This window comes from Limanda limanda, chromosome 4, assembly GCF_963576545.1.
Source record: "Limanda limanda chromosome 4, fLimLim1.1, whole genome shotgun sequence".
In the NCBI taxonomy this organism is placed as follows: domain Eukaryota; kingdom Metazoa; phylum Chordata; class Actinopteri; order Pleuronectiformes; family Pleuronectidae; genus Limanda; species Limanda limanda.
The window spans coordinates 11,252,953-11,274,445 of NC_083639.1; the positions used below are offsets into that span (position 1 = coordinate 11,252,953).

At 38.2% G+C, this 21,493-nt stretch overlaps 1 protein-coding gene across 15 annotated transcripts; it reads right to left on the reverse strand.

Annotated features, from left to right (window-relative positions):
• Window positions 1-1,258: 1,258 nt before the first annotated feature.
• On the reverse strand, window positions 1,259-21,493 carry znf740a (zinc finger protein 740a). 15 transcript variants are annotated; one of them, XM_061070669.1, is made up of 21 exons: window positions 21,405-21,493; window positions 18,888-19,050; window positions 18,508-18,690; window positions 17,864-17,980; window positions 16,993-17,113; window positions 16,661-16,744; window positions 14,496-14,609; window positions 13,292-13,375; window positions 12,783-12,866; window positions 12,237-12,320; window positions 11,847-11,930; window positions 11,247-11,330; window positions 9,127-9,210; window positions 8,679-8,762; window positions 8,231-8,314; window positions 7,716-7,799; window positions 6,838-6,921; window positions 6,308-6,391; window positions 5,149-5,232; window positions 4,627-4,745; window positions 1,259-4,458 (listed from the first exon to the last, which is right to left on the reverse strand). In XM_061070669.1, the coding sequence occupies exons 2-21, from the start codon at window positions 18,930-18,932 to the stop codon at window positions 4,285-4,287; spliced, it is 1,965 nt and encodes a 654-aa protein (XP_060926652.1). In that variant the 5' UTR covers window positions 18,933-19,050; window positions 21,405-21,493; the 3' UTR covers window positions 1,259-4,284. The 15 variants fall into 15 exon arrangements, with proteins under 15 accessions (XP_060926652.1, XP_060926651.1, XP_060926649.1 ...); XM_061070668.1 differs by having other exon boundaries at window positions 14,526-14,609; window positions 17,834-17,980; XM_061070666.1 differs by having other exon boundaries at window positions 17,834-17,980.

The following is a 21,493-nucleotide window of genomic DNA, read 5'->3' on the forward strand; positions in this document are numbered from 1 at the left end:
CCGGAGGTAGAAGCGCCGCGAAAAGCGGTCCGCCTCATTTCCTCGCCCATGTTTGCACCGGCAGCGTAATGCTGGGAGAAACCGGGAAGCGCCGCGGCCACACACACACACACACAAGCACATAATCTCCTGTGGGGGGTGGGGGGCGGCTACAGGCTTGCTTTGGTCAGTCACCTGTGAAGACCAGCATCATTTACCCCTGAACCAGCGCGGAGAAATGCGTTCCTTGGGCCGCAGGGATGAGCCAGCCCCACGCCACTACGCTGCCATGGGTGGAACCACACCAGTGGACACAGGAGCTGGGTCCGAACTCATGGGTAAGTTTGGCAGGCTGTCGTGTTGGCAGGACTTCAACCACCTATTTATTGCACAATATCTAATATGTAAATTTAAAAACAAAAAGGAACCATAACCATTTCAAATTAAATATTTTGTAACATTTTTTTAATTAAATTAAAAAATGTAATTAAATAAAATGTAAAAAAAAAAAAAAAAATGCGCACGCACATCCTGCGCAGAAGCCCATTGCGCAGGAATTGCGCACGCAGGTTTTTTTTATTTTTAAATTTTTTTTAAATTTAATTTAATTTTTTTATTTAATTTTTTTTTTTTTAAATTTAATATGAAATGGTTATGGTTCAACGTGATACAAAACCAGAACCTTTTAAGTGTCTAATATGTCAGAAGAACATGATCATTCTTACTTATGAGTTGAATCTAGAGCTACTCAACTCTTTCTTAAAAGGCTTTCAAGTACCAACCTTAAAAACAAATCAAATAACATTTATTATTAAGATTAAGATACATTTATTTGTCCCAAACACATGCACAAGCACACTCATGCAAGGAGGGAAATGTAACCTCTGCTTTTAACCAACCTGGTGCAGGACACACAGAGCAGTGGGCAGCCATGTACGGCGCCTGGGGAGCAGATGTTGGGGGAGTAAGGTGCCTTGCTCAGGGGCACTAGACAGGGTAGGAAGGTAGGGAGAATCCTCTTGGATTTTTGGACAGATCAATCCAGGTTAGTCTTTTTGTTGTTTCTCCGTGGAGTCGAACCAGAGACCTTTTCTGCCCATAGTCCAAGTTTCTGCCACTAATCCACCGCCTCACCCTGAATTATTATTAATACAACCTCACAATCTTTGCAGGATGGCTGAAGCATGATTAAGCAGTAAATCCGTCTTTAATGCATCAACTTTAGCACTTGTTTCATAATTTATAAACACAAACAAAATTCAGTCACCACATCAACACGTTTCCTTTACAAATTCTTTTATTTCAGCATAATAATAAGAAGCCTCTCCTCTGATTTTCATACAGTTGAAACTAATTGGATCACAAGGGTACATATTAGTTAGCCCATTTACAATAATCATTGTAACATTTTTTTAGGAAGTTATTCTTATGCACTCATTTTCCTACACAAAATAATCAATATCAAGATCCTATCTTAACTGAGGACCATAACTCTGCATGCAAGACTAATAAAGAAAACAACTATTCTGTGATAGCTACTGTTATGCTGTTGTTCATCTAATACCATTATCAATATAATTTACTACAAATACCAGGGACTTTGTATAAGAAAAAAAAAAACATTTTCTTGTGGAACTACTGCGTCTAATGTCAAAATTACTGAACATACCGGGCTCTCAACTGTACTGATCCAAATTGTTCTGTCCACTTTCTGTCAGGTTGAGGAGAAATAGGCTTTGTCTAAAACCTAAAATCTAGTACAGTCTGAAGGAAAAAATATCCATCTCTTTTTTTGTCTTTTTTTCCTTTCACTCCAGTGTTTACATTTTCATCAGAATAAAAAAAGGTCCTTGAAACAATCATCAGAAATGTGATGAGAAATTCTCAAATAAATCATTTGATCCGTCTGAAAAATTAAACCTCAATCTTATAAACAAATGATTTGAGACTCAAGGATTCTATTGCCTTTAACAATGCGATTGATAATACTAAAAACAATGAACGACAAAAAGGTATTAACAAGTGACGTCAACTATATACTGTATTGCCCTTTATCCATTTGTCAGTATGTGCTCATGCCAGCCTTATCCACAGACTTGTAATGTGTGTTTCCAGAACAATGCAATGCATTTCTCAAACTTTATCCTTTTACTTCAAACTAAATCCCCGGTTTGTGCACATTTACATCTCAGACAACTTTGTCTTGATATCAATGGATCATTAAAAAAAAACTTCCCGTCATACTTTTGGGGAAAAGTCCTCAACTCAGATCTTTTTTAATCAAACACAAACATCTGTTCATATAATAAATCAAAAAACAAATAAAGTTACCCGGGATTTCATGTCTACTTAGTCTCATCTTAACCTTTAAATTAAAACCATGTGTAAATCAAATCAGACTGCAGTCTCCTAAAATCTCTCTTAAAGGATTTCTGCCATCGCTTTCTGTTATGATGTCTTAATATGCACATCCTCCTACCCAGCACTGAATCCCGGGTTAAACAGCTCGATCAGGACACAGCTATCACTAACTAGCCAATCACAGAAAGGATCAAGTTTGAGAAATTCCTGATCAACCGTCTCTCTGCCAATTACCTCCCAACGAGTACGAACAAAGTTCATCAATCTTGAAAAGAAATTGTTTGTTACAATATCATTTAGTACTACAATGATTATTTGTGTATCTGCACTTACTTAAGGCTAAACCCAATGACATGACAGACATCCAGTATTACACACCAACCACATAGCATTTGGATAAAAAAGGCAATTGTTAGTGTGAAGCAGATTCAAGCGAGTGTTGATTCTGCCGTGGCCTGTGAGCGACCAAAGCACTGCAGTGGGAGACAATTGAGCATTACCGACTTCTCACAAGGGCTCCTGTAGGATTATACACTGTGTAACACGACCCCAAATATTCATTACCATCATAAAGACAACCTCTTTCGACAGGAGAACACATCTTTTGTAGCTCCACTAAAGCCATCAACATTCTGTAACCACGACGGCTTCAAGATAAAAAATAAAACACAAACCATGATGATGAAAGGCTGTGCCATCTTAGTAAATACATCTGATCCACAATAATAAACAGTTAAGAAAAAAAGGCAAATGAAAAGAAAACAAACAGGAACACACTAAGGCCACGAGATTCTGTATACCCCCACTAAACTCACGTGAGTATCTGTACAAACAACATAATGGGACTTCAAGTGGCCAACCTGCCTTATTTTAGACCAGGATCTATGGACAGAGCTGAGAGACAGTTTTCTATTAAGCACTGGAGATCTCTGTATACACTGAAAATATACACAGCTGTAAGTACAATAGCGTAACTGAAGAGGAGGACTCGCTAAGGCTGCCATCTTGTGCCATTTCCTGAGTCTTCAGCATACACAGAACACAACGTGCAGGTTGCCCTCTCATCATCCACATCTTGGAAGTCCTGGTTTACAGTTATGCAGCACTGTCTGATATTTGTTTGTTTGTACACTAACACTCTTGTGTTCAAGATTTAGCTAAAATAGTGGGAACCGACCGTGTTTGACACAAAATTTAATTTCCAGTTTCCTTCTGGCCCATTTTGTGCAGTAAAAAAAAAAATCATCACTCAAGCCCCATGGTGAAATAATAATTAATATTTTCAATTATTTACACAAGTAAAACATTAAGACTCTACCTCATGTGAAGGTGAAGTCAAGGTTATCTTCATTAAGAACAGATGCTGCTTTTAGTGAAATGTCTTATGCGTAACTTTGTTACCTGCAGAGTCAAAAAAGATCTGGTCCGCGAGACGTCAACACAATGGTTTCCTTGTTTCACAAAGGGGGGATCCGTTGAATGTATTTTGACCTAAGTGACAATTCTTCTGCATAAAAATGGGCCACATAAGGAAACTAAGAAGCTCTAATACTTTTTTCTCACCACTTCATCCAATTTTGTTGCCAAGACGTCAGGATAAACAATCCCCACTGCTCTTCCAGAGTACCACCGAATGCAGGTATTTTTTAACAATAAACCTTTTTTTTTCTTTTTGCAAAAATGAATTAGATTAAGTACAAAACAGGACCACTGTTCATCACAGAAAAGTCTAGTCTTTAAAAAAACAGGGAGGAAAAAAAGAAACACAGTAAAAAGTCAACAAAACAATAACACAAAATGTCCCTCTGTCATTAGTAATCCCAAGACTGGAGCTGCAAGATCAGTCTGTGCTCTAGTGTGGCCCCACTAAGCAGAGCTGAGAAAAAGAAACCCTGTGGCTTGTCCCTTCTCTAGCCGTGTGGTGGATGTAGGGAACGTGGAATGTCAGACCGCCAGCCGGCCTGGGGGGGGATGCAGAGGACTCCAGGTTGGGGGTGCGGGCGGGGCTTCTTGGCCATATGGACGTGGTTCGCAGCACGGCTGGTTCTCTACTTTGGCTACGTTGCGACCCTGGCATAACCGCCGATGCCGCAAAAGCCGGTCCGTCCGAGAAAAGTTCTTGAAACACAAATAGGACAATTCAAGTTAATGTGTTTAAATAACATTAAGAGAAAAAACAACAATAAAGACAAGTCCAATGTTAAATGTCAATGAACTAATATTCACAAACAATTCAGAATACCGCAATGTTAGATTAGTGTCAATTGACTTTCCATCCTTACATACCTGCTGGCACCGTTCACACTGGTAAGGCTTCTCCCCACTGTGGACACGCTTGTGTCTCTCAAGGTGGTAGCGCTGGATAAACCTCATATCGCACATGTCACAAGCAAATGGCTTCTCTCCTACAAGAGCACACACACATACAGTCAATGGATCAATTTTAGCGTCTTGTACCAACACATAGGGTGCAACTTTCTAATCTGACTTTGCAGAATACATTTTCCAACACAGTTGGAACAACACTGCCCTAACAGTACATTTTACGTGTAGTTTCAGCAAATGGATATTCTACAAGGCCTCGTCATCAACTCATTATGTGTAGATCAGAGTGGAATTTCTTGTTTTCATGGCTTAGATGTACGTAACATAGAAGCCCCTTAAAACTGGGGCAAGTATTTTGAGGCTGGTTCAACATCCCATCAAATGACTTGACGACCCAAACTCGAGTTTGTTGTGACCCTGTTCTGTTGCAAGCGCCAGAGCCTTTTTTTCAGTAAAATGAGGGTACGGTGAAGGAACGCATACCAGTATGAGTGAGGCTGTGTCTCTCCAGGTGGTTACGCTGAATAAACCTCATGTCACACATGGAACAAGCATACGGCTTCACCCCTACACACACAGAGCAATAAATTAGCCCTACCAGCCACATGTGCAATATATACAATTGTAAAGCTCAAGGATGCACTAAAACACTGATAATCTCTTTTAATTGTAAGTATTTTATGTGCATTTACTTGTGTTGAAATGTTAAAACATGCAACTAAAAATACAGCTGACCTAAATTTTCTAAACAAAATACGAAATGTAACATGTCAGGATTTAAAACAAAGAAAACAGGACTCGTTATATGTGCTGTGTGTTTGGTCTAAATAATCATTTAAATCCTCACTTGACACAGCAAAAACCTACAATACCATTTCAGCGTTCTCTCATCCATTACATCTCAATTTACAAATTGTCTCTGGAGATTAACTTTTCTAAAGCTGTTTCGACTTTTAAGATAGAGTAGAAAGACATAGAAACGGCACACTTATAAAATCATTTCAAAATCAATTGATAAATGGTCGAAATACACGAATGGCCCCTTTTTAGTAGGGCAGAAGTAATTTTATGTGGTTTTAATGCATATTAAATTTCGAGTTTGGATTAATAAGAAATGTGCTTTTCTGTTTACGCATAAAACATTAAAATACACTTTTTTTGTTATTATTATGATAAGAATTGCAGCCTGGACAGAGTAAAGACCAGTGTTCCAAAGCAGAACTGGAGTCAAATTAAAAAACATTAAAACCCAACAAAATCGCAAATGTATCCTTTGCTTTCTTCACATTTTAGTGTTTCATAACATCTGATCAACACAAGGCTTGATCAACAATAAACAGCATCTAACCAAACTGATTAACTGGAATTTAAAACCGGAATATTGACTTTTGGATCCTGACCTACACGAGAATGAGTTTGAGCAAACCCATGGGTGTGTAACACACAATATATTCACACTGTCTGCAATTCTAGAGGACAACTATAACAATAAAATATTAAAGTAATAGCAACTAACCTGCACACCCAACAAAATACAAAAACTTTTTTTTCCTAACCACAGAAGCGTATCCCTCATATTAGCAAAATTTAAGGTAACTGTTGATCTGTATCATGTGAGAAGGGTCGGTGCACGGACCCATACCCGTATGAGTGAGGCTGTGTCTCGCCAGGTGGTAGCGCTGAACAAACCTCATGTCACACAAGGGACAAGCAAAAGGTTTCACACCTGAATGTAGAGCATCAATACATTATTTTCAGGACTTTAGTTTCTGTTTCACAATCCATCAATCAGTTATGTGCTTGAAACATCTAATTACAATTGATGGGTTGTTAACCACTTCAGAAATTTTCCTAAAAAGTAAGCATGTTGACTTAATATTTTTTCTCCAAATCCAATTAAAAAGGCATCAAACTGAGTTGGTCAAATTAGTAATCCACTACTTAACACATCACATGAGCTGATGATGTCACAGTCCTGTATTCATTTGACATGTAAAGGTTTTACTTCAATGTTGCATTTACGTAAATGTTGTGTGATACTATTGAGCAAGACAAAAGTAACATTTACTTTTACAGATTATTAATAATAGCCTCAGACAGTTAAAGTTGTATCTGGCATAATGTAAAGACAGTTTGATTTAAGTGACATGGGTAGGGTGGGCGGGCGCATACCCAGATGAGTGAGGCTGTGTCTCGCCAGGTGGTAGCGCTGAAAAAACCTCTTGTCACACATGGTGCAAGCATAAGGTTTCACACCTAAACGCACAGTAGGAATATTATATTACTTTACCTCTCTTTGCATTCTTAACCATAAATACCTGCGATATTGGTTATTAACCACACATGTGCCAATTAATGCAAAAACATGAAGATATTTCAAATGCTTTCTTTCTGCAACAGTTTATTTTACCAAAACAGCTACAAGTCATTGTTTTAGCTATGTAAGAAATACAATTGATTGACTATCATTAGAGTTCCAATAACAATCATTCAATAGCTTTAATGTACCTAGTTTAAACAGCTTATTAAAACTCAGGTAGAATTTAAATCATGATAATAAATGACCATGTATTTGGGTCTTTGAAATTACCTACCACTGAGCAACTTAACTCCAGCACATGTTTCATGTTTGATTTGTCTTTACCACGGATGAATGAGTCTATTTAAAGAGGGTTGCGGAATACTTTTTTGAAAAGCTATTTTCTAAGAATTGTGATAACTAAACATGGAGTTGAGTTTAAAACCAAAGGATGTAGCCAAATGTGTTTGTGCTGCTGGTTTTAAGGCTTTTCAAGTAATTATTTTTGGAAGGTGCCAATTGTCCAAGAGGGAATGTATTAATTCTAACTATATTATTCTAATTTTAACAGAAATGTCTTTCACAAAGTAAATTCTTGATGCTTGAAATGTTTTCAGCCAAATACTTAATTTACGCTCTCTTATATCAAACTTCTACCTTGAAACCGGTTGAGCTGCTGATATTACCACAATAAAAGACTAATTAATAATGACCTACAAAATGTGAGAAGGGCAAATGCACCGATGCATACCCGTATGAGTGAGGCTGTGTCTCGCCAGGTGGTAACGCTGAACAAACCTCATGTCACACATGGGACAAGCAAAAGGTTTCACACCTAAACGCAGAGCATTAGGGTATTATTTTCAGACTTGAAACTTCTTTTGTGTTCACAATCCATCAATAAGCAATACACGCCTAGCAACTATGAAGAATTGATGGGTTGTTAACCACTTTTTAGTTCTATGAAAATGTCTTTGAAATTATTGCTCATTGTTTTTTTCCCCTCCAAATCCAATAAAGAATACTTCCAATTCCCACATCCACAAATAAACACATCACATGAGCTGATGATGCTGCAGTCCTGTCTTTACACACTAGGACTTAATGTTTGCTTTTACTTCATGTTAGTGAGGCTTGACCAAGAAATGGTTCTACTGGTAAGTTCAAACGATAATTGACAATTGCTTTAAATGCCCGACTTTGTATCTGGCATAATGTAAATACAGTCTGATTACAGTGACATTGGTAAGGTGGACGGACGCATACCCAAATGAATGAGGCTGTGTCTCGCCAGGTGGTAGCGCTGAAAAAACCTCTTGTCACACATGGTGCAAGCATAAGGTTTCACACCTAAATGTAAAGTAGCAATATTATATTACTTGGCCTCACGTTCCATTTGTTTAAATTTAGAAATAATATCTATGCTATTGGTTATTAACCACACAATTGCCAATTCATGCAAAAAACTGAACACTTTCAAAACAATCCTCTATCCTTGTTGTGTTGTAGTTACCAACAAACATCAGAAGAACAAAAGAATAATTGACAGTTATGCTGCTTTTCTCACATGATGATACAGACTCTGAAACTTCTATATTAAAACTTACTACATCTTGATATTTGCCCTAAACATAACAGTTATACTACTGAAGTGTTCACTGTGCACACTGATTTCTAACACTGGATGTCATGGGCACGGTGCACGGACCCATACCCGTATGAGTGAGGCTGTGTCTCGCCAGGTGGTAACGCTGAAAAAACTTCATGTCACACATGGTGCAAGCATAAGGTTTCACACCTAAATGCAGAGCATCAGAAACATTAATTTTGTGTCTCTGCCACTGATAAAATAAATTATATAATAAAATAAATAAATCTGTACTTCATCATTGAAGAATACCAGTCTGCACTAAATTGATATCTGTGGTTAATAACCAATGTTAAAACCTAAATTTACTTACAAGAGTACAATATAACATGACAAGTTCTAAATTACAAAATTCACAATACATGAGATGATGTCATCTAGTGGCCATTAACAATTAAAGTATATCTGATCCATCATAATCTGTGTACGAATAAAGATATTTAATGTTAGAGCGAGCATTCAGATGTTGAAGCATCCTAATCTTGTGACTGGGTTAAGATTAGCAAACGCATACCCATATGAGTGAGGCTGTGTCTCGCCAGGTGGTAGCGCTGAAAAAACCTCTTGTCACACATGGTGCAAGCGTACGGCTTCACCCCTATGCACACAAAGTACCAACTTTAGCATTAAGAGATTCAACTGCCAAAAATGATCGATGCTAAACTTTACTAAATGCTTAGTAAAGTTTGGTTGCACTCGTCAGCGCTTTGTTTACACTGGAAAATCCAGCATGCTTCAGAAAACTGCTATTCCAATTGGAAATTCAATTTTACATCTGATTGAAGAAAACCATTACTGCTGAAGATAGATGACGATAGTTCAGATTCGGGAAAAAAAAAATGTGTAGACCGCAACATGAGCTTTTTTTCAAAACTAAAAACCAAATCACCAGACAATCAATTGAGGCAAAATCGAGGTCCCTAATGGACAAATTCCAACAAGCACAAAAAGCATATCATCTTTTTGAATGATACCAATAGGTGCTTGTGTTCATGTAATTTCCACTACAGATTTTTTTCACAAAAGGTTTGGTCACGCTGATCACAGAGGTTAGACAATTTTAGGCAGTTGGTAAACAACTATGAACAACAGATTAAAAGGGACACATTATGCCTATTTCCAGCTCTATATTTGTATACAGGAACTATATCAGCTATACAAACTATACCAGCGTGTCAGTCGGGAATAACAGAGAGGACAGCACAGATCTGAAGAGTGCAAAAATTCCCACAAAACATCTGTTTGAAAAATAGCATGTCCATTAACTGCTTATAACAAGGAAAAGCGGTGGATTCTGTCTTTCAGTCACAATGTGCATGTAATCGTTTTTCTGTACATTACCATTAATAGTTGTTTGTGTGGGAAATGCAATATAGTGCAGAATTAAATGATCAACGGAAAATACAATGCTAATGTTGCAAGTAGAATGTTCTTCTACTGTCGCAGAACATTAAAGTGTGGTTATTTCCATGTTTGAAAACTGCTGGATTACCATATAAGAAATAATGACTTAAAGCTGACCCATGTTTAATATGGATATTGTAACACGAGATAAGATAAGAAAAAAGCATAATGGGTCCCCTTTAATTTTAGACATCGGTTTGCAGAGGAACTTTGATTAAATGGATTTATAGTGACAGACAATGCTCAGAAATCATCATACAGAAGATAGCTTAAGATTAAAACTTTGCTCTCACTTCAAATCTAGATAGTATACTGTCATATTGTCATTACACAAATCTCAAATATAATAGCAAATAAAAAATATTCATAAAAGAGGATTGTGCTATTTCTTTATCATCACTTTGAATGTGAAATGACACAATGACTAGATCTTATGAGATAATATAAATATAATATTATGTCCCATAAACATCAGCTGAAACCCTGCAGTGTTGTGACACATCTACAGCTGCTCCACAGTGAACACCTTTCTTGACCCAGTTTGAGGACAAATTTGATCTTCGCTCACACAACTTTAATTTGCATTAATAATGTGAACATGTAATTTAAAATGGGGAATGGACGACTCCAATTGACTTCAGTCATAAGATTATTCAAATTATCCTTGTAGTCAAGTATCAAGTATAAAAATAGCAAAGAGATCTTAATGTGCAGTTACGTTCTAATCTGCAGGTCACAGATACTTTGACATGTTTTAGGAGTTCCTCTTTTCAATTATACTTTTTGTTCATTTGAGATTGTTTATTAATCATGTAGGCAATAAAGTTAGGAATTAAAAATGATTAATTATGCAATTCTGTATTGTGTCAAGGCAGAAACTTGCAGCAGATTTTAGTTGATTCAAAGACAAAGTAAACATGTCCATAATGTAAATGTATTAATGCTTCAGAAATCAATTATAAGCAATATATCTTACTAAAACTACAAACCAAAGTGAAGAAACTTTTTGCTTCATGGTCATCATGTCATTTCATAGGCAAAGTCTTTGCAGTATCACATTATTATGCACATGCGTATGAAGCTCCTTGTAAATGTGACATGAAACATTATCACTTGTCAATACGGTGACAGAAAGCAATACAAACTCGAGTTTGAAGCAGCCATGTAAACATTAATGTGGGCACATGCTGGACCAAAGTAGAGGAGAAAGAGGGTTCAGATAATACGTACCTGTGTGAGTGAGACTGTGTCTTTCCAGCTGGTACCGTTGTATAAACCTCATGTCACACATGGTACAAGCATATGGCTTCACCCCTAAACAGAGCACAAGAAAGTTAGATGTACTTCAACACACTGACGAAGTTCAAGCCATAATGATAGTATTTCAGGTTTGCATGCTGTGTTACAAAGTTGCATTACACTGAAGATTTCAAGAACCAGCAGAACCAAAAGTCATGGTAAATCATAATTCAGAAAAAACAGGGTTTACAGGTTGCTATTCAGACAACTTTGTGTATTATTCAGTGACCTGCTAACTTAAAATGCTTTTCAGTGTAATGCTCCTTTTAATATCTATGTAGTATAATGCTCAACATGCAGCAGTACCATTACAGTGTTAATCAGAAACTGATCAGAGTCACTTTCTCAGTGGACAGATTTCCAACAAAGCCTAAAATATTATCTTTTAAACATTTTTGAAAGGGAAGTCAATTTACCAACAATGGCGTATTAAGGTATCATATATAGAGGGAGTTATCAATACAAACAAATCATGTGGAGTTTTATATCAAAGGTTTCATTCTGAAAGGGGAACAATTAATTCAAGCATACCCGTGTGAGTGAGGCTGTGTCTTGCCAAATGGTAACGCTGGAAGAACCTCATGTCACACATGGAGCAAGCGTATGGCTTCACCCCTAAACGCATACAGTACCAAACTTTAGAAAAGACTTCTCATCAACTATATACACAACATATGTCATTTTACACTCAGTGTTATGTCATTGCAAGGTCTATGTATGTTCATGACTAACTAGTCTATATATACACAGACATAAAATGTGTCAACCCAAAAAGCAGTTAGCAAATAGAGAAAAGAAAAACCTACAAGTTCTCTAATCTTACATAATCAAGAATATTGAGCAGCACAAATTACAATTTACTAAAGTCTCACAGGTAGGCAAGGCCTACACACAAGTGAGAGGGATAAGTAAAACTTATACCCGTGTGGGTGAGAGTGTGTCTTGCCAGGTGGTATCTCTGGAAAAATCTCATGTCACACATGGAGCAAGCATATGGCTTCACCCCTGCACACACAGAGCAAAGTATTTGTAAAAACAACACAATGAACTGAACAGGACACACTCACTTATATCATGTATCCAGACATGCCAAACACAGTGGCACTTTCATTACTCAAAACTACATGTATAATACTAACATTTTGTTATCTGTCTGCAGGGTCTATAAGGCTGACATGCATTGAAAAGGCTGAAAGTGTTTATTGGAATTAATGGTATTGCTACAGATCACAATGCTGCCTTAAAGCGTCACGTCAAAACCAAAAGGCATCTTCAGCATGCCCCAGTGTTTACATCGGTGTTATGCCTCTGTGTATTTTAAAAAGTAAACTCAAATCAAGTTATAACAAAGGGACAGATAAACTTCAGTAAACTGGGTATTCGGGCTCTAAGGTAACAAAGGGACAGATAAACTTCAGTAAACTGGGTATTTGGGCTATCAGGTAACAAAGAAGGGCAAACCCATACCCGTGTGAGTGAGGCTGTGTCTTGCCAAGTGGTAGCGTTGGAAAAATCTCATGTCACACATGGAGCAAGCGTATGGCTTCACCCCTACACACAAAAAGTATGTAAATATAAGAAAGAAAGAAAATAAGTTTCAACAAATATCCATCAACTCTTCCTTTCAAATAAATCTTGCTTCTACATTAAACCATCAGCCAAAGTAGAAAAGTCATCAGGGGTTGTTGTGTATTTAGGGTTCTGCACAATGTATGCATGTATTTACATGAGCTTAAAAGTTTTATTTTCTTACAACTAACACATGTCTGGATACATCTTTATGTTTATGAAAATGTGAATGTTAGCGGGTAGCCAGCTTAAATCTCAGTTTTTTTACTGATGAGTTAAAAAATCTCACTCTATCAAGTGCTTTATGATAATATATGTTGTGATTTGGCAATATAAAAATGAAACTGTTTTCAAATGTTACTTTTAAAACAGCACAATCTAATGAACTCAAATAATCAGACGCATACCAGTATGAGTGAGGCTGTGTCTTGCCAGATGGTAACGTTGGAAGAACCTCATGTCACACATGGAGCAAGCGTAGGGCTTCACCCCTACATACACAAAGTATCGGCAGATTAGCTATGACGATCCTTTTGTATCAAAGGCACACATCAGTCAGAGAAGTTACACTACTCGGACCGTGCAAACATTAAACATTCTAATCAAGCTTCATGCAAAGGAGCGATTGGTTTTTCCTCCAATTGGTAAATGTTTCTTCTGTTATGGGGAGCATTCATTTACAAATTATCCACAATACATCATGAAACAGAAAAGCAACACAATTTATGAGCCAAGATAACAAAAAAAGCCTAAGACGGTGATCATACTGGGCAGCTGAAGCAGAAACATTAGCAAACTTTTCCACCATTTAACAATCTGATCTCCACCATTAACAGCAAAAGCACCTGCTTTAAGCAATCGCACAATGAATAAAATAGAAATCTTAATTTAAAAAGCCAGACAATTACAGTTTAGAAAACAAGAGTTGTGCAGCCAATAGTCTGCATGTAAAATAAGTGTGGACATCAAAGGACTATTCCCATAATATACCATGGCCTCAGTTAATCCGCTACTTCAACATGACTGGTCAGTGCAGGAGTAACAACAAACTGTTGCCCACTATGAACATTTAGTTTAAATTATTTGGTATTTTGTAAAAAATAGAAAGAGTTATTTTCCAAAACCCAGAGTGAGCTTTTCTCCTGAAGAATTAGACAGTATTTAGATAAGATTTTGTCGCCTCATTTTGACCAAACAACCCCATCTCGTATACTTTGGCTGTGAAACCATGCTGCTTCCTTCAAAATTACTCAAAGCTCCTCAACCACAATAATATAAATTAATAAATAAGCTGCCTGAACTCTTCAGCTCTGCGAACTATTAACCAAGAAAATAAAAAATAGAAAAAATAGTGTTTAACAGCAATGGTACAAGATGGATAATACACTTTGAGGGTTCCACAGTAAAAGGTATTTATTAAACTTGTATGGTAAAATTGCCAATGATTCTACATGTCTATTTTGTCTGGATTTCCAAATATAAAGATACATGAATGACATTAAATAAATATGGATACATTTTTTGCATAGGAAAAGGTGACTTTAAATGCAGCCTCTCCTTAGTAAGAAATAGTGATAGACAAGACTAGGTTAATAAATTAAGTTTCTTAACTTGAACTGGGTATGGTTAAGGGACGCATACCCGTATGAGTGAGTCTGTGTCTCTCCAAGTGGTAACGCTGGAAAAACCTCATGTCACACATGGAACAAGCGTACGGCTTCACCCCTACACACACACAGAGCATAGAATTATTAGCTATTCAGTCTGTCAAATGAGTGAAAATGTGACAAAATAACATAATTTATTATGTGGAAAACAGAAACAGATGCAGTGTTGCCACGAAGAACTATTGAGATATAGGAATAATATAGTATATTTGGAATAATATGGTATATTTACATACATATGCCAACTGAGTTGGGTAGATTTGCATTTCTCTTTATGAATACTGGGCGAGTAGTCACTGACTTGGAAAAACGAGGTTGGAAGTTGACTTACCCACAGTGCACACTTCTTTAAACAATGAAAAACAAAGAATTTTGTGTGAAAGGGTGCAACGCAAATACTGAAACTATACATGAAATGTTTTTCAATATACTACTCACTTTTCATTTTATATAAACAATTAAGAACAGTCCTTTGATGTCCATGCAGTTATTTCACTGACAAAGTTATAATTACATACAAAAGTGATGATTAATACATGACTAAATTTATAAATCTTGCATTTTGTGGCTTATGCTTTGAGCCTTTGACATACTTTGGGGTCCACAAGTTAAAGTCCAATTTTAAGTCCACTATCAAAAAGTCTATTGTCTTTTTTCAGCAACTGACATCATGTGTCTTTCTCACTTGTCTTGATGGAATACTGTGCTGATACAAATCAGTAATTTAGATAAAGGAAATGCACTCATTGCAGAATTATTTTAGTATTTCAGCTGAGAAACCCATAATGTTGACAAACTAATATAGCCACAGATGTGTTGCTTCAACCTGGTCCTGATCTTAAAGCTCGACATGGACTGCACGCTGAAAAGATTTCCTCGTGTCAAATCGTCCGAAATAAGAGCCAGTATGGTCGAACAATGGGGGGGGGGGCAGATGTGGTTTCCTTTACTTACTTACTACAAGCAGCCGTGATTAGGGATGAAACGATTACTGGCTTTACATTTAACCACATAAAATTCCTGACTGTTAGCATTACTGTGTGAAATTTAAATTATTATTATAACCTCAGGTTGATTTCCACATTGTAATGCTCAGTAGAAAACTGTCTAGCAACGACCACAGTGCAAAGGTGTCCCACACACAGAGGCGCTTGTGCAGCATACGTGTGTTTGTTATGTTCCGACTGACATTTGGGGTTGATATCAACGACTTAACACAACAAGTTGTTGACCTTCAATAAATAATGAAAATACTATTGATTTAATTGGTAATGTACATGTCAATATTGGACTTGGTGAATCTACGACAGTATGTGTAGCAGTACCTTTTGAACATTTACAGCACATCTTAAAAATACTGTGATTATACTGATAATCGTGATCATTTTGGTCACTATAATCGTGATACAAAATGTTCATACCGCTTCATCTCTTCCTGTGATACAGCATTGTGAAGTGTTGTACTGCACACAGTGCTTATGGGGCATGCAACAACTGCTGGAAGAACATGCTGGATTATAAGCCTGAGTGACGTTATGCTTTAAAGTGAGCCCAGCATATAAGGAACAGTGTATCAACTCATATCTTTGCAAGGCACAACAGCATTTGCATCAACAATGCAAATCCAAATAATGAACAACCTCCTACTTCACTTATCAACTAAAGAAGTTAAAGCAAAAGGTAAAATATTTGTCAAGCAATGTCAATATATCGCAGCAGAAGACGAGAGTTGTTATTGAAGACAAATCAAAATGTTGCAATAAGCAAGAAATTACAACTACAACAAAAAACCACAACAAATGTATCCCTCTAAAGATACCACAACTCAACAGCACTATATGTTTAGATATTTTTGAGAAAGGGATAGAGTTTTAAATAGTGGACTCTGGACTATTGGACCGTACTGTGTTGAATCGTAGGAAATAAAATGTTTGATGTTGAGGGACCAACATTTGTAAAACAAATACTGTGCTTTATGGTCTGAACAGATTTTGGGGGTGGGCTTTGTTGGAAATTACTGTCCACAGACAAAATGAAACCTGAGCATTTGTCCATGACTACAGAGGTAGTCAGAGTTATGTTGTATGGGTACGGTTAAAGGACGCATACCCGTATGAATGAGGCTGTGTCTCTCCAGGTGGTAACGCTGAATAAACCTCATGTCACATACGGCACAAGCATACGGCTTCTCCCCTAAACCGAAGAGCACCAGTTTTAGTCAAAGTCCCCACAGATACCACCAATTAGCTGTGGGGCAAAAGCTATTACCAAAACAAGGTTTTTAAAGCAGGCCATTGCAAATCCTTACAGTAGCTGCACACGCCCAGACTCAGTCAAACTCAAGCTCTCAGGGTCACTTTCAACAAATGACACATGTATTCAAGCAATAAAAGCTTTTTGGCTTAAATGTGAATGCGTAGTATTCTAAGCGTGACCCATACCTGTATGAATGAGGATATGTCTCTTCAGGTGGTATCCGCTCCTAAATGCTCCATAACAGTGATCACAAATAAAGTTTTTCTGCACTTTAGATGATGGACCGTTCTCATCTCCACCTGTGCCCTGAGGACAGTAAAGAATAATGGTTCATTATTTATTCCTCATCCCCCCCCTTGATAACGCAATAATATAAATATATGTACAGACCTTTTTACCACAAAAAAACAACAGTACACGTCTCACATGTCCCTCCGCCCCCCCCCCCAGCTGCTCAGAATCGGATGAAAACATAAAATTCCTCTGAAATTACATTATTTTATTTTTAACTGTGCATATTCAGTATTTCATAAAACAACATTCTTTAGAGTTTACATCAAATGTTGTTTTGTCTCTATTTTTTTACGTTTTGTAATTTTTACACCCCAAATTGTCTTTTGCATAATGAGCAAGACACCAAAGTTTTTTCTGCTTTTCTACTAAATTTAATTCACATCTAAATTGAGAAATACCCCCCAATTCTTTCAATGGCCTAATGCCCTCACGTTACAGCTCCCCCTGCTATGCACACAACTGCAGTTATTGTGCTCCGCTTCACTCTGCTCCCCTCCCCCACTTTCCTCTCCAGAGATCCTCCACCCCCTCCACATCTTCCCTGAACTCCTCCCCCCACCCCCACACAAACAAAATGAGCACACATGAAGGCTCAGTGCCATGCGCACTCCAATCTAGTCAAATGCTTTGACAAAAATGTGTGCAAGCAGCTAAAGATGTATTTCACGTAATAAGATCAAATAAATATGCACAGAAGAGACCATTCCCCATTTAGCGAGCGCACCCACTGACCTTCCCTCCCCTTCCTTCTTGTTCTCTCACTTTACAGGGCGTCACTGATTTCCTGTTCTTTTTTTTCTGCTGCATGTCCTCGTTGGCTCTCATCTCCTTCTCATCCAGCAGGCGGGGAGCTTGGTATTCACCTTCCTTCCGGATAAGCTACAGGGCCAGAAAAAGTCCATTATTTTCTCATTTCATTTATAAACAAAAAATTTGAATCTGAACATGACTCAAATTAGATGAACCACTTTCGGCTGCATTTTTGCCACTTTGAGCTGAAGAAACAAGTGTTGAATAGTGTAAGTTTATAGATTTCAACAATCAACACATGAAAATAATTAACACATTTAAAATAATCAGCCATATATTGTGCTGGTTGCGGGAGGGGTTTGTTAATAATTAACAAGAAAGCTGTTCTCAGGAAAAAGGACAATGAGATATGTGATGCTCCCAAAACTGTAACTATTTTTAATAACATACAACCCTGCAGTAAGCCATATAGTGAGATAGTTCTATATATGCCATTCAATATATCTGCTAAAACCTGAGATGAATTCAGAGGTTAAGTTTTTCAAGAAAGACATTTTCATTTTCATAAAGCCAATGTGTTTACACCCTTTACAAGATCAAATGCATAGAATATAACCACCCTATTTTGACTGTGCATTTCAAAAAAGGGTGCTAACCAGGGGCGGACAGCTCATTCCAGAGGGGATGATCATGTGGCTCTGGGGACCACGGTCATGTCCATCTCTCTGCTGTGGTACATGGCCAAGTGGAGCCATCATTTTTTTGGGCGGAGCAGACATGGAACTAGCCTGCATCAGGGCCATACTGGAGAGAACAGCTTCACAGCCAAGCAGCCCCGCCTACGAGAAAAACAACAAAAAAAGAAGAACACATTACCAACTGCACCAAACATGTAAAAAAAAAAACAGTCTGCATTTGAATTTGAAAAAACTGCCAGTTATGTGGCACTTAAGCTGTTCATCATCGACAACATCCTGAGTGACACAGGACTGCAGATAAAGTTATTGGTAACCACTTTGGTGTTTTCAAAACAAACCCATTTCATATGGTCTCGGACTGAGCTGCTGGGCAGATGTGACATTGCTGAGGTGTATGTGAGCGCAGGGACAGGGGTGGGGACAAGGTCATCCAGAGATCCGTCAGTCAGGATGGTCGGGCTGGTGGGAAGCCACACCCACCTCACTCATCTAGCATTAAAACTGAGGAAGGAGGAGGATGTGGATGAAACAGACAAACATTAAATCACAACAGCGTCACTCGCTGTCTTTATCATTATACACTTCATTAACTCCAGTTAGGATGGAGATTTTTCACAATGACATTTAAACATCGAAAACATAACAGGCATGAATATTCTTCACTATCTGCGTACCCATGTCAGGAGACAAAGTTTTTCTTCATACAAACTGACAGTGTTTACTAACTGCCGATATTTGATCAATGATACTTAATACTGCTTTTGTAATATGCGTTTTGTTTAGTTTTTTTCTCCCTTTCAAAGCTACCCTAGTTGAACATCCATACTTATTTGCTTCTGTGTAGCCCCTATACATGAGTACAATCTAACTGTATGTTCATTGTGATTGGGAATTTAACTGGGTATCCTACCCCCGTCCACAACAAAGGTAACAAATATGTAACCATTACTTAAATTTCATAAACTAGCTCCTTTCCATCGACAGAAGCCAAATTAGTTTGTTTTCTTACTCGTGTAATTTTCAACATTAACAACATGCATGAAAACAGAGTTAGAGAGCTGAGAAAGCAGCATAGAGGCCAGTGACTCTGTTATGGTGGTTGTTTTAAAAACATCTCTTTGGTCACTTCAAACTACATGTGTACGTAACAATTTTTCCTTGAATTGCAAGTCCGATGCAGATGGAATTAGTGGCTGAAACGAGCCTTCATAGCATGATAGCTATTGTTGATAATGGGGCCCCGACTAGGGTTAGCACCAGAAAAGACACAGGAACTAGCATGTCCACTTAAGTGTCAGCATTGCCAATTGGAGCTAGAGCTGATAAATACCTGTGACTATTATAGTCATTTGACTCGAGATTGAAAGCTGACTGCACCATTTTCCGCTGAAGACACAAGCTGATGTTAGTGGGTATTGGTGCACAAATACAAGTCATCACAGGTCACAAACCAGTCAAAGAACCTTAGATCAGACAACTTAATGTGCAGAACCACTTGTAACAACATTGAATTCACCCCTTTAAAATGATTACAGTGACAAATCAATAATAGGTTTGCTTATGTTCCCAATTTGATGATTGTTGCCTTTGGCAAGAATATCACTTAACCATTAAAAGGTTTATATATTTTTTAATTTTATAAGAGTTGCCTAAAAGACATAAGAAAACCCAAAACACTTGGTATAGATTACTGTTCTCTGCATCACTCAAACATATTGTAATCACACCAACAAATACATAAATATCTATATTGGTTTGCACAGTATCGTTTCGCACGTTATGTTAAGGGGTTTATTTACGAATTCTACTCAAAATAACAAAAGATGCTCTGAAGAAATCGTCCAAACCTCTAGCACACACTTTCTACCACGTAGAAGGAAAGAGTATCTAGCATTGACTGTGGAAGCCTTCACAATGAGCCAGTGCAACCTACGCGGTCTGAACCCCACGCTAACCCGGTCCTACGCTTTTCCTTCTGACATGAAGACATGGGGTTTGTTAAAAAGCCCGGTACGAGTAGGCCATTAACGTAACGTTCTTCGAAGACACTTGGCTCGAACTCACGACCACTTTTCCTACTTCAAAGTACGTTTTAGCCGTGTCTAGTTCTGCAGTCCAACTGTGGCACTAGTTAACTGTGGGGCCTGTGAGCCGCAATAAAAGTTTACGATAGGCAGAGGTGCATTTAAACGCTACAGTGCTTGGACCAGTGGTTAGCGAGCTAACGTTGCTAAGAAAAATAGACAGCGAGCGCTAACAATTGCTAACGCTAATTCAAAGAAAGACTTGTATAGCTGTTGAATTGGCTTTCGTCGAGTAGGTTAATATCAATAACACTATGGGGTAATTTATTTCACCCAGTACTGGTGGAACTGGCCTTCGCACCACCACCACCACCCACCCTCTCCTTAAGTCTGCTGATGTTGAACAAGCAGGCTAACTCCAGCTAGCCACAAGCTAACTGCTCGCTGGCGCCCACGAACACTACATCGCTAGCAAAAGAGCCCCCTCAACGCCCACCTGGTTATCGCCACGACACGGTGGTTTCACATCCGCGTACATCTTACGGGCTCCATCGATTATATATCTTCGCCACGAAACCACTTTGAAGACACAGCCTCCACTGGCTCAAGACGAGATTGAGCGATAAAGACATTCGTGATGGCCGTCGCTGCGAGAGCCTCCCCCTCCCGTCGCGACGCTAGAGCTAGCGTTTGTTAGCCAGCTAGCCGAGGCTAACGTAGACGCTGCAACATTCGGTGAAAAAAAAACCCTACACTGCCTTTCCGAGCATCATCCGCACACACACAACACACACAACACGACGGGCAAGCGAATGCACAGTTCAAACTCACAGCGCATCGAGGGAAGAGCCGAGGGGACGTGTGTGGATCTGCCTTGTAGCCTCACGCCTCCGACGTTTTTTCAGCAGCGTCTAGTTTAC

Excerpts from the sequence above, each read along its gene's own strand:
- znf740a (XM_061070666.1), bottom strand. The coding sequence starts at position 18,932 with ATGTCACATCTGCCCAGCAGCTCAGTCCGAGACCATATGAAATGG. Across the intron at positions 8,763-9,126 it reads ACACAGCCTCACTCATATGG|GTGTGAAACCTTATGCTTGC; the intron begins GTATGCGTTTGC and ends CTCTGCATTTAG. Across the intron at positions 6,922-7,715 it reads ACACAGCCTCACTCATACGG|GTGTGAAACCTTATGCTTGC; the intron begins GTATGCATCGGT and ends CTGTGCGTTTAG.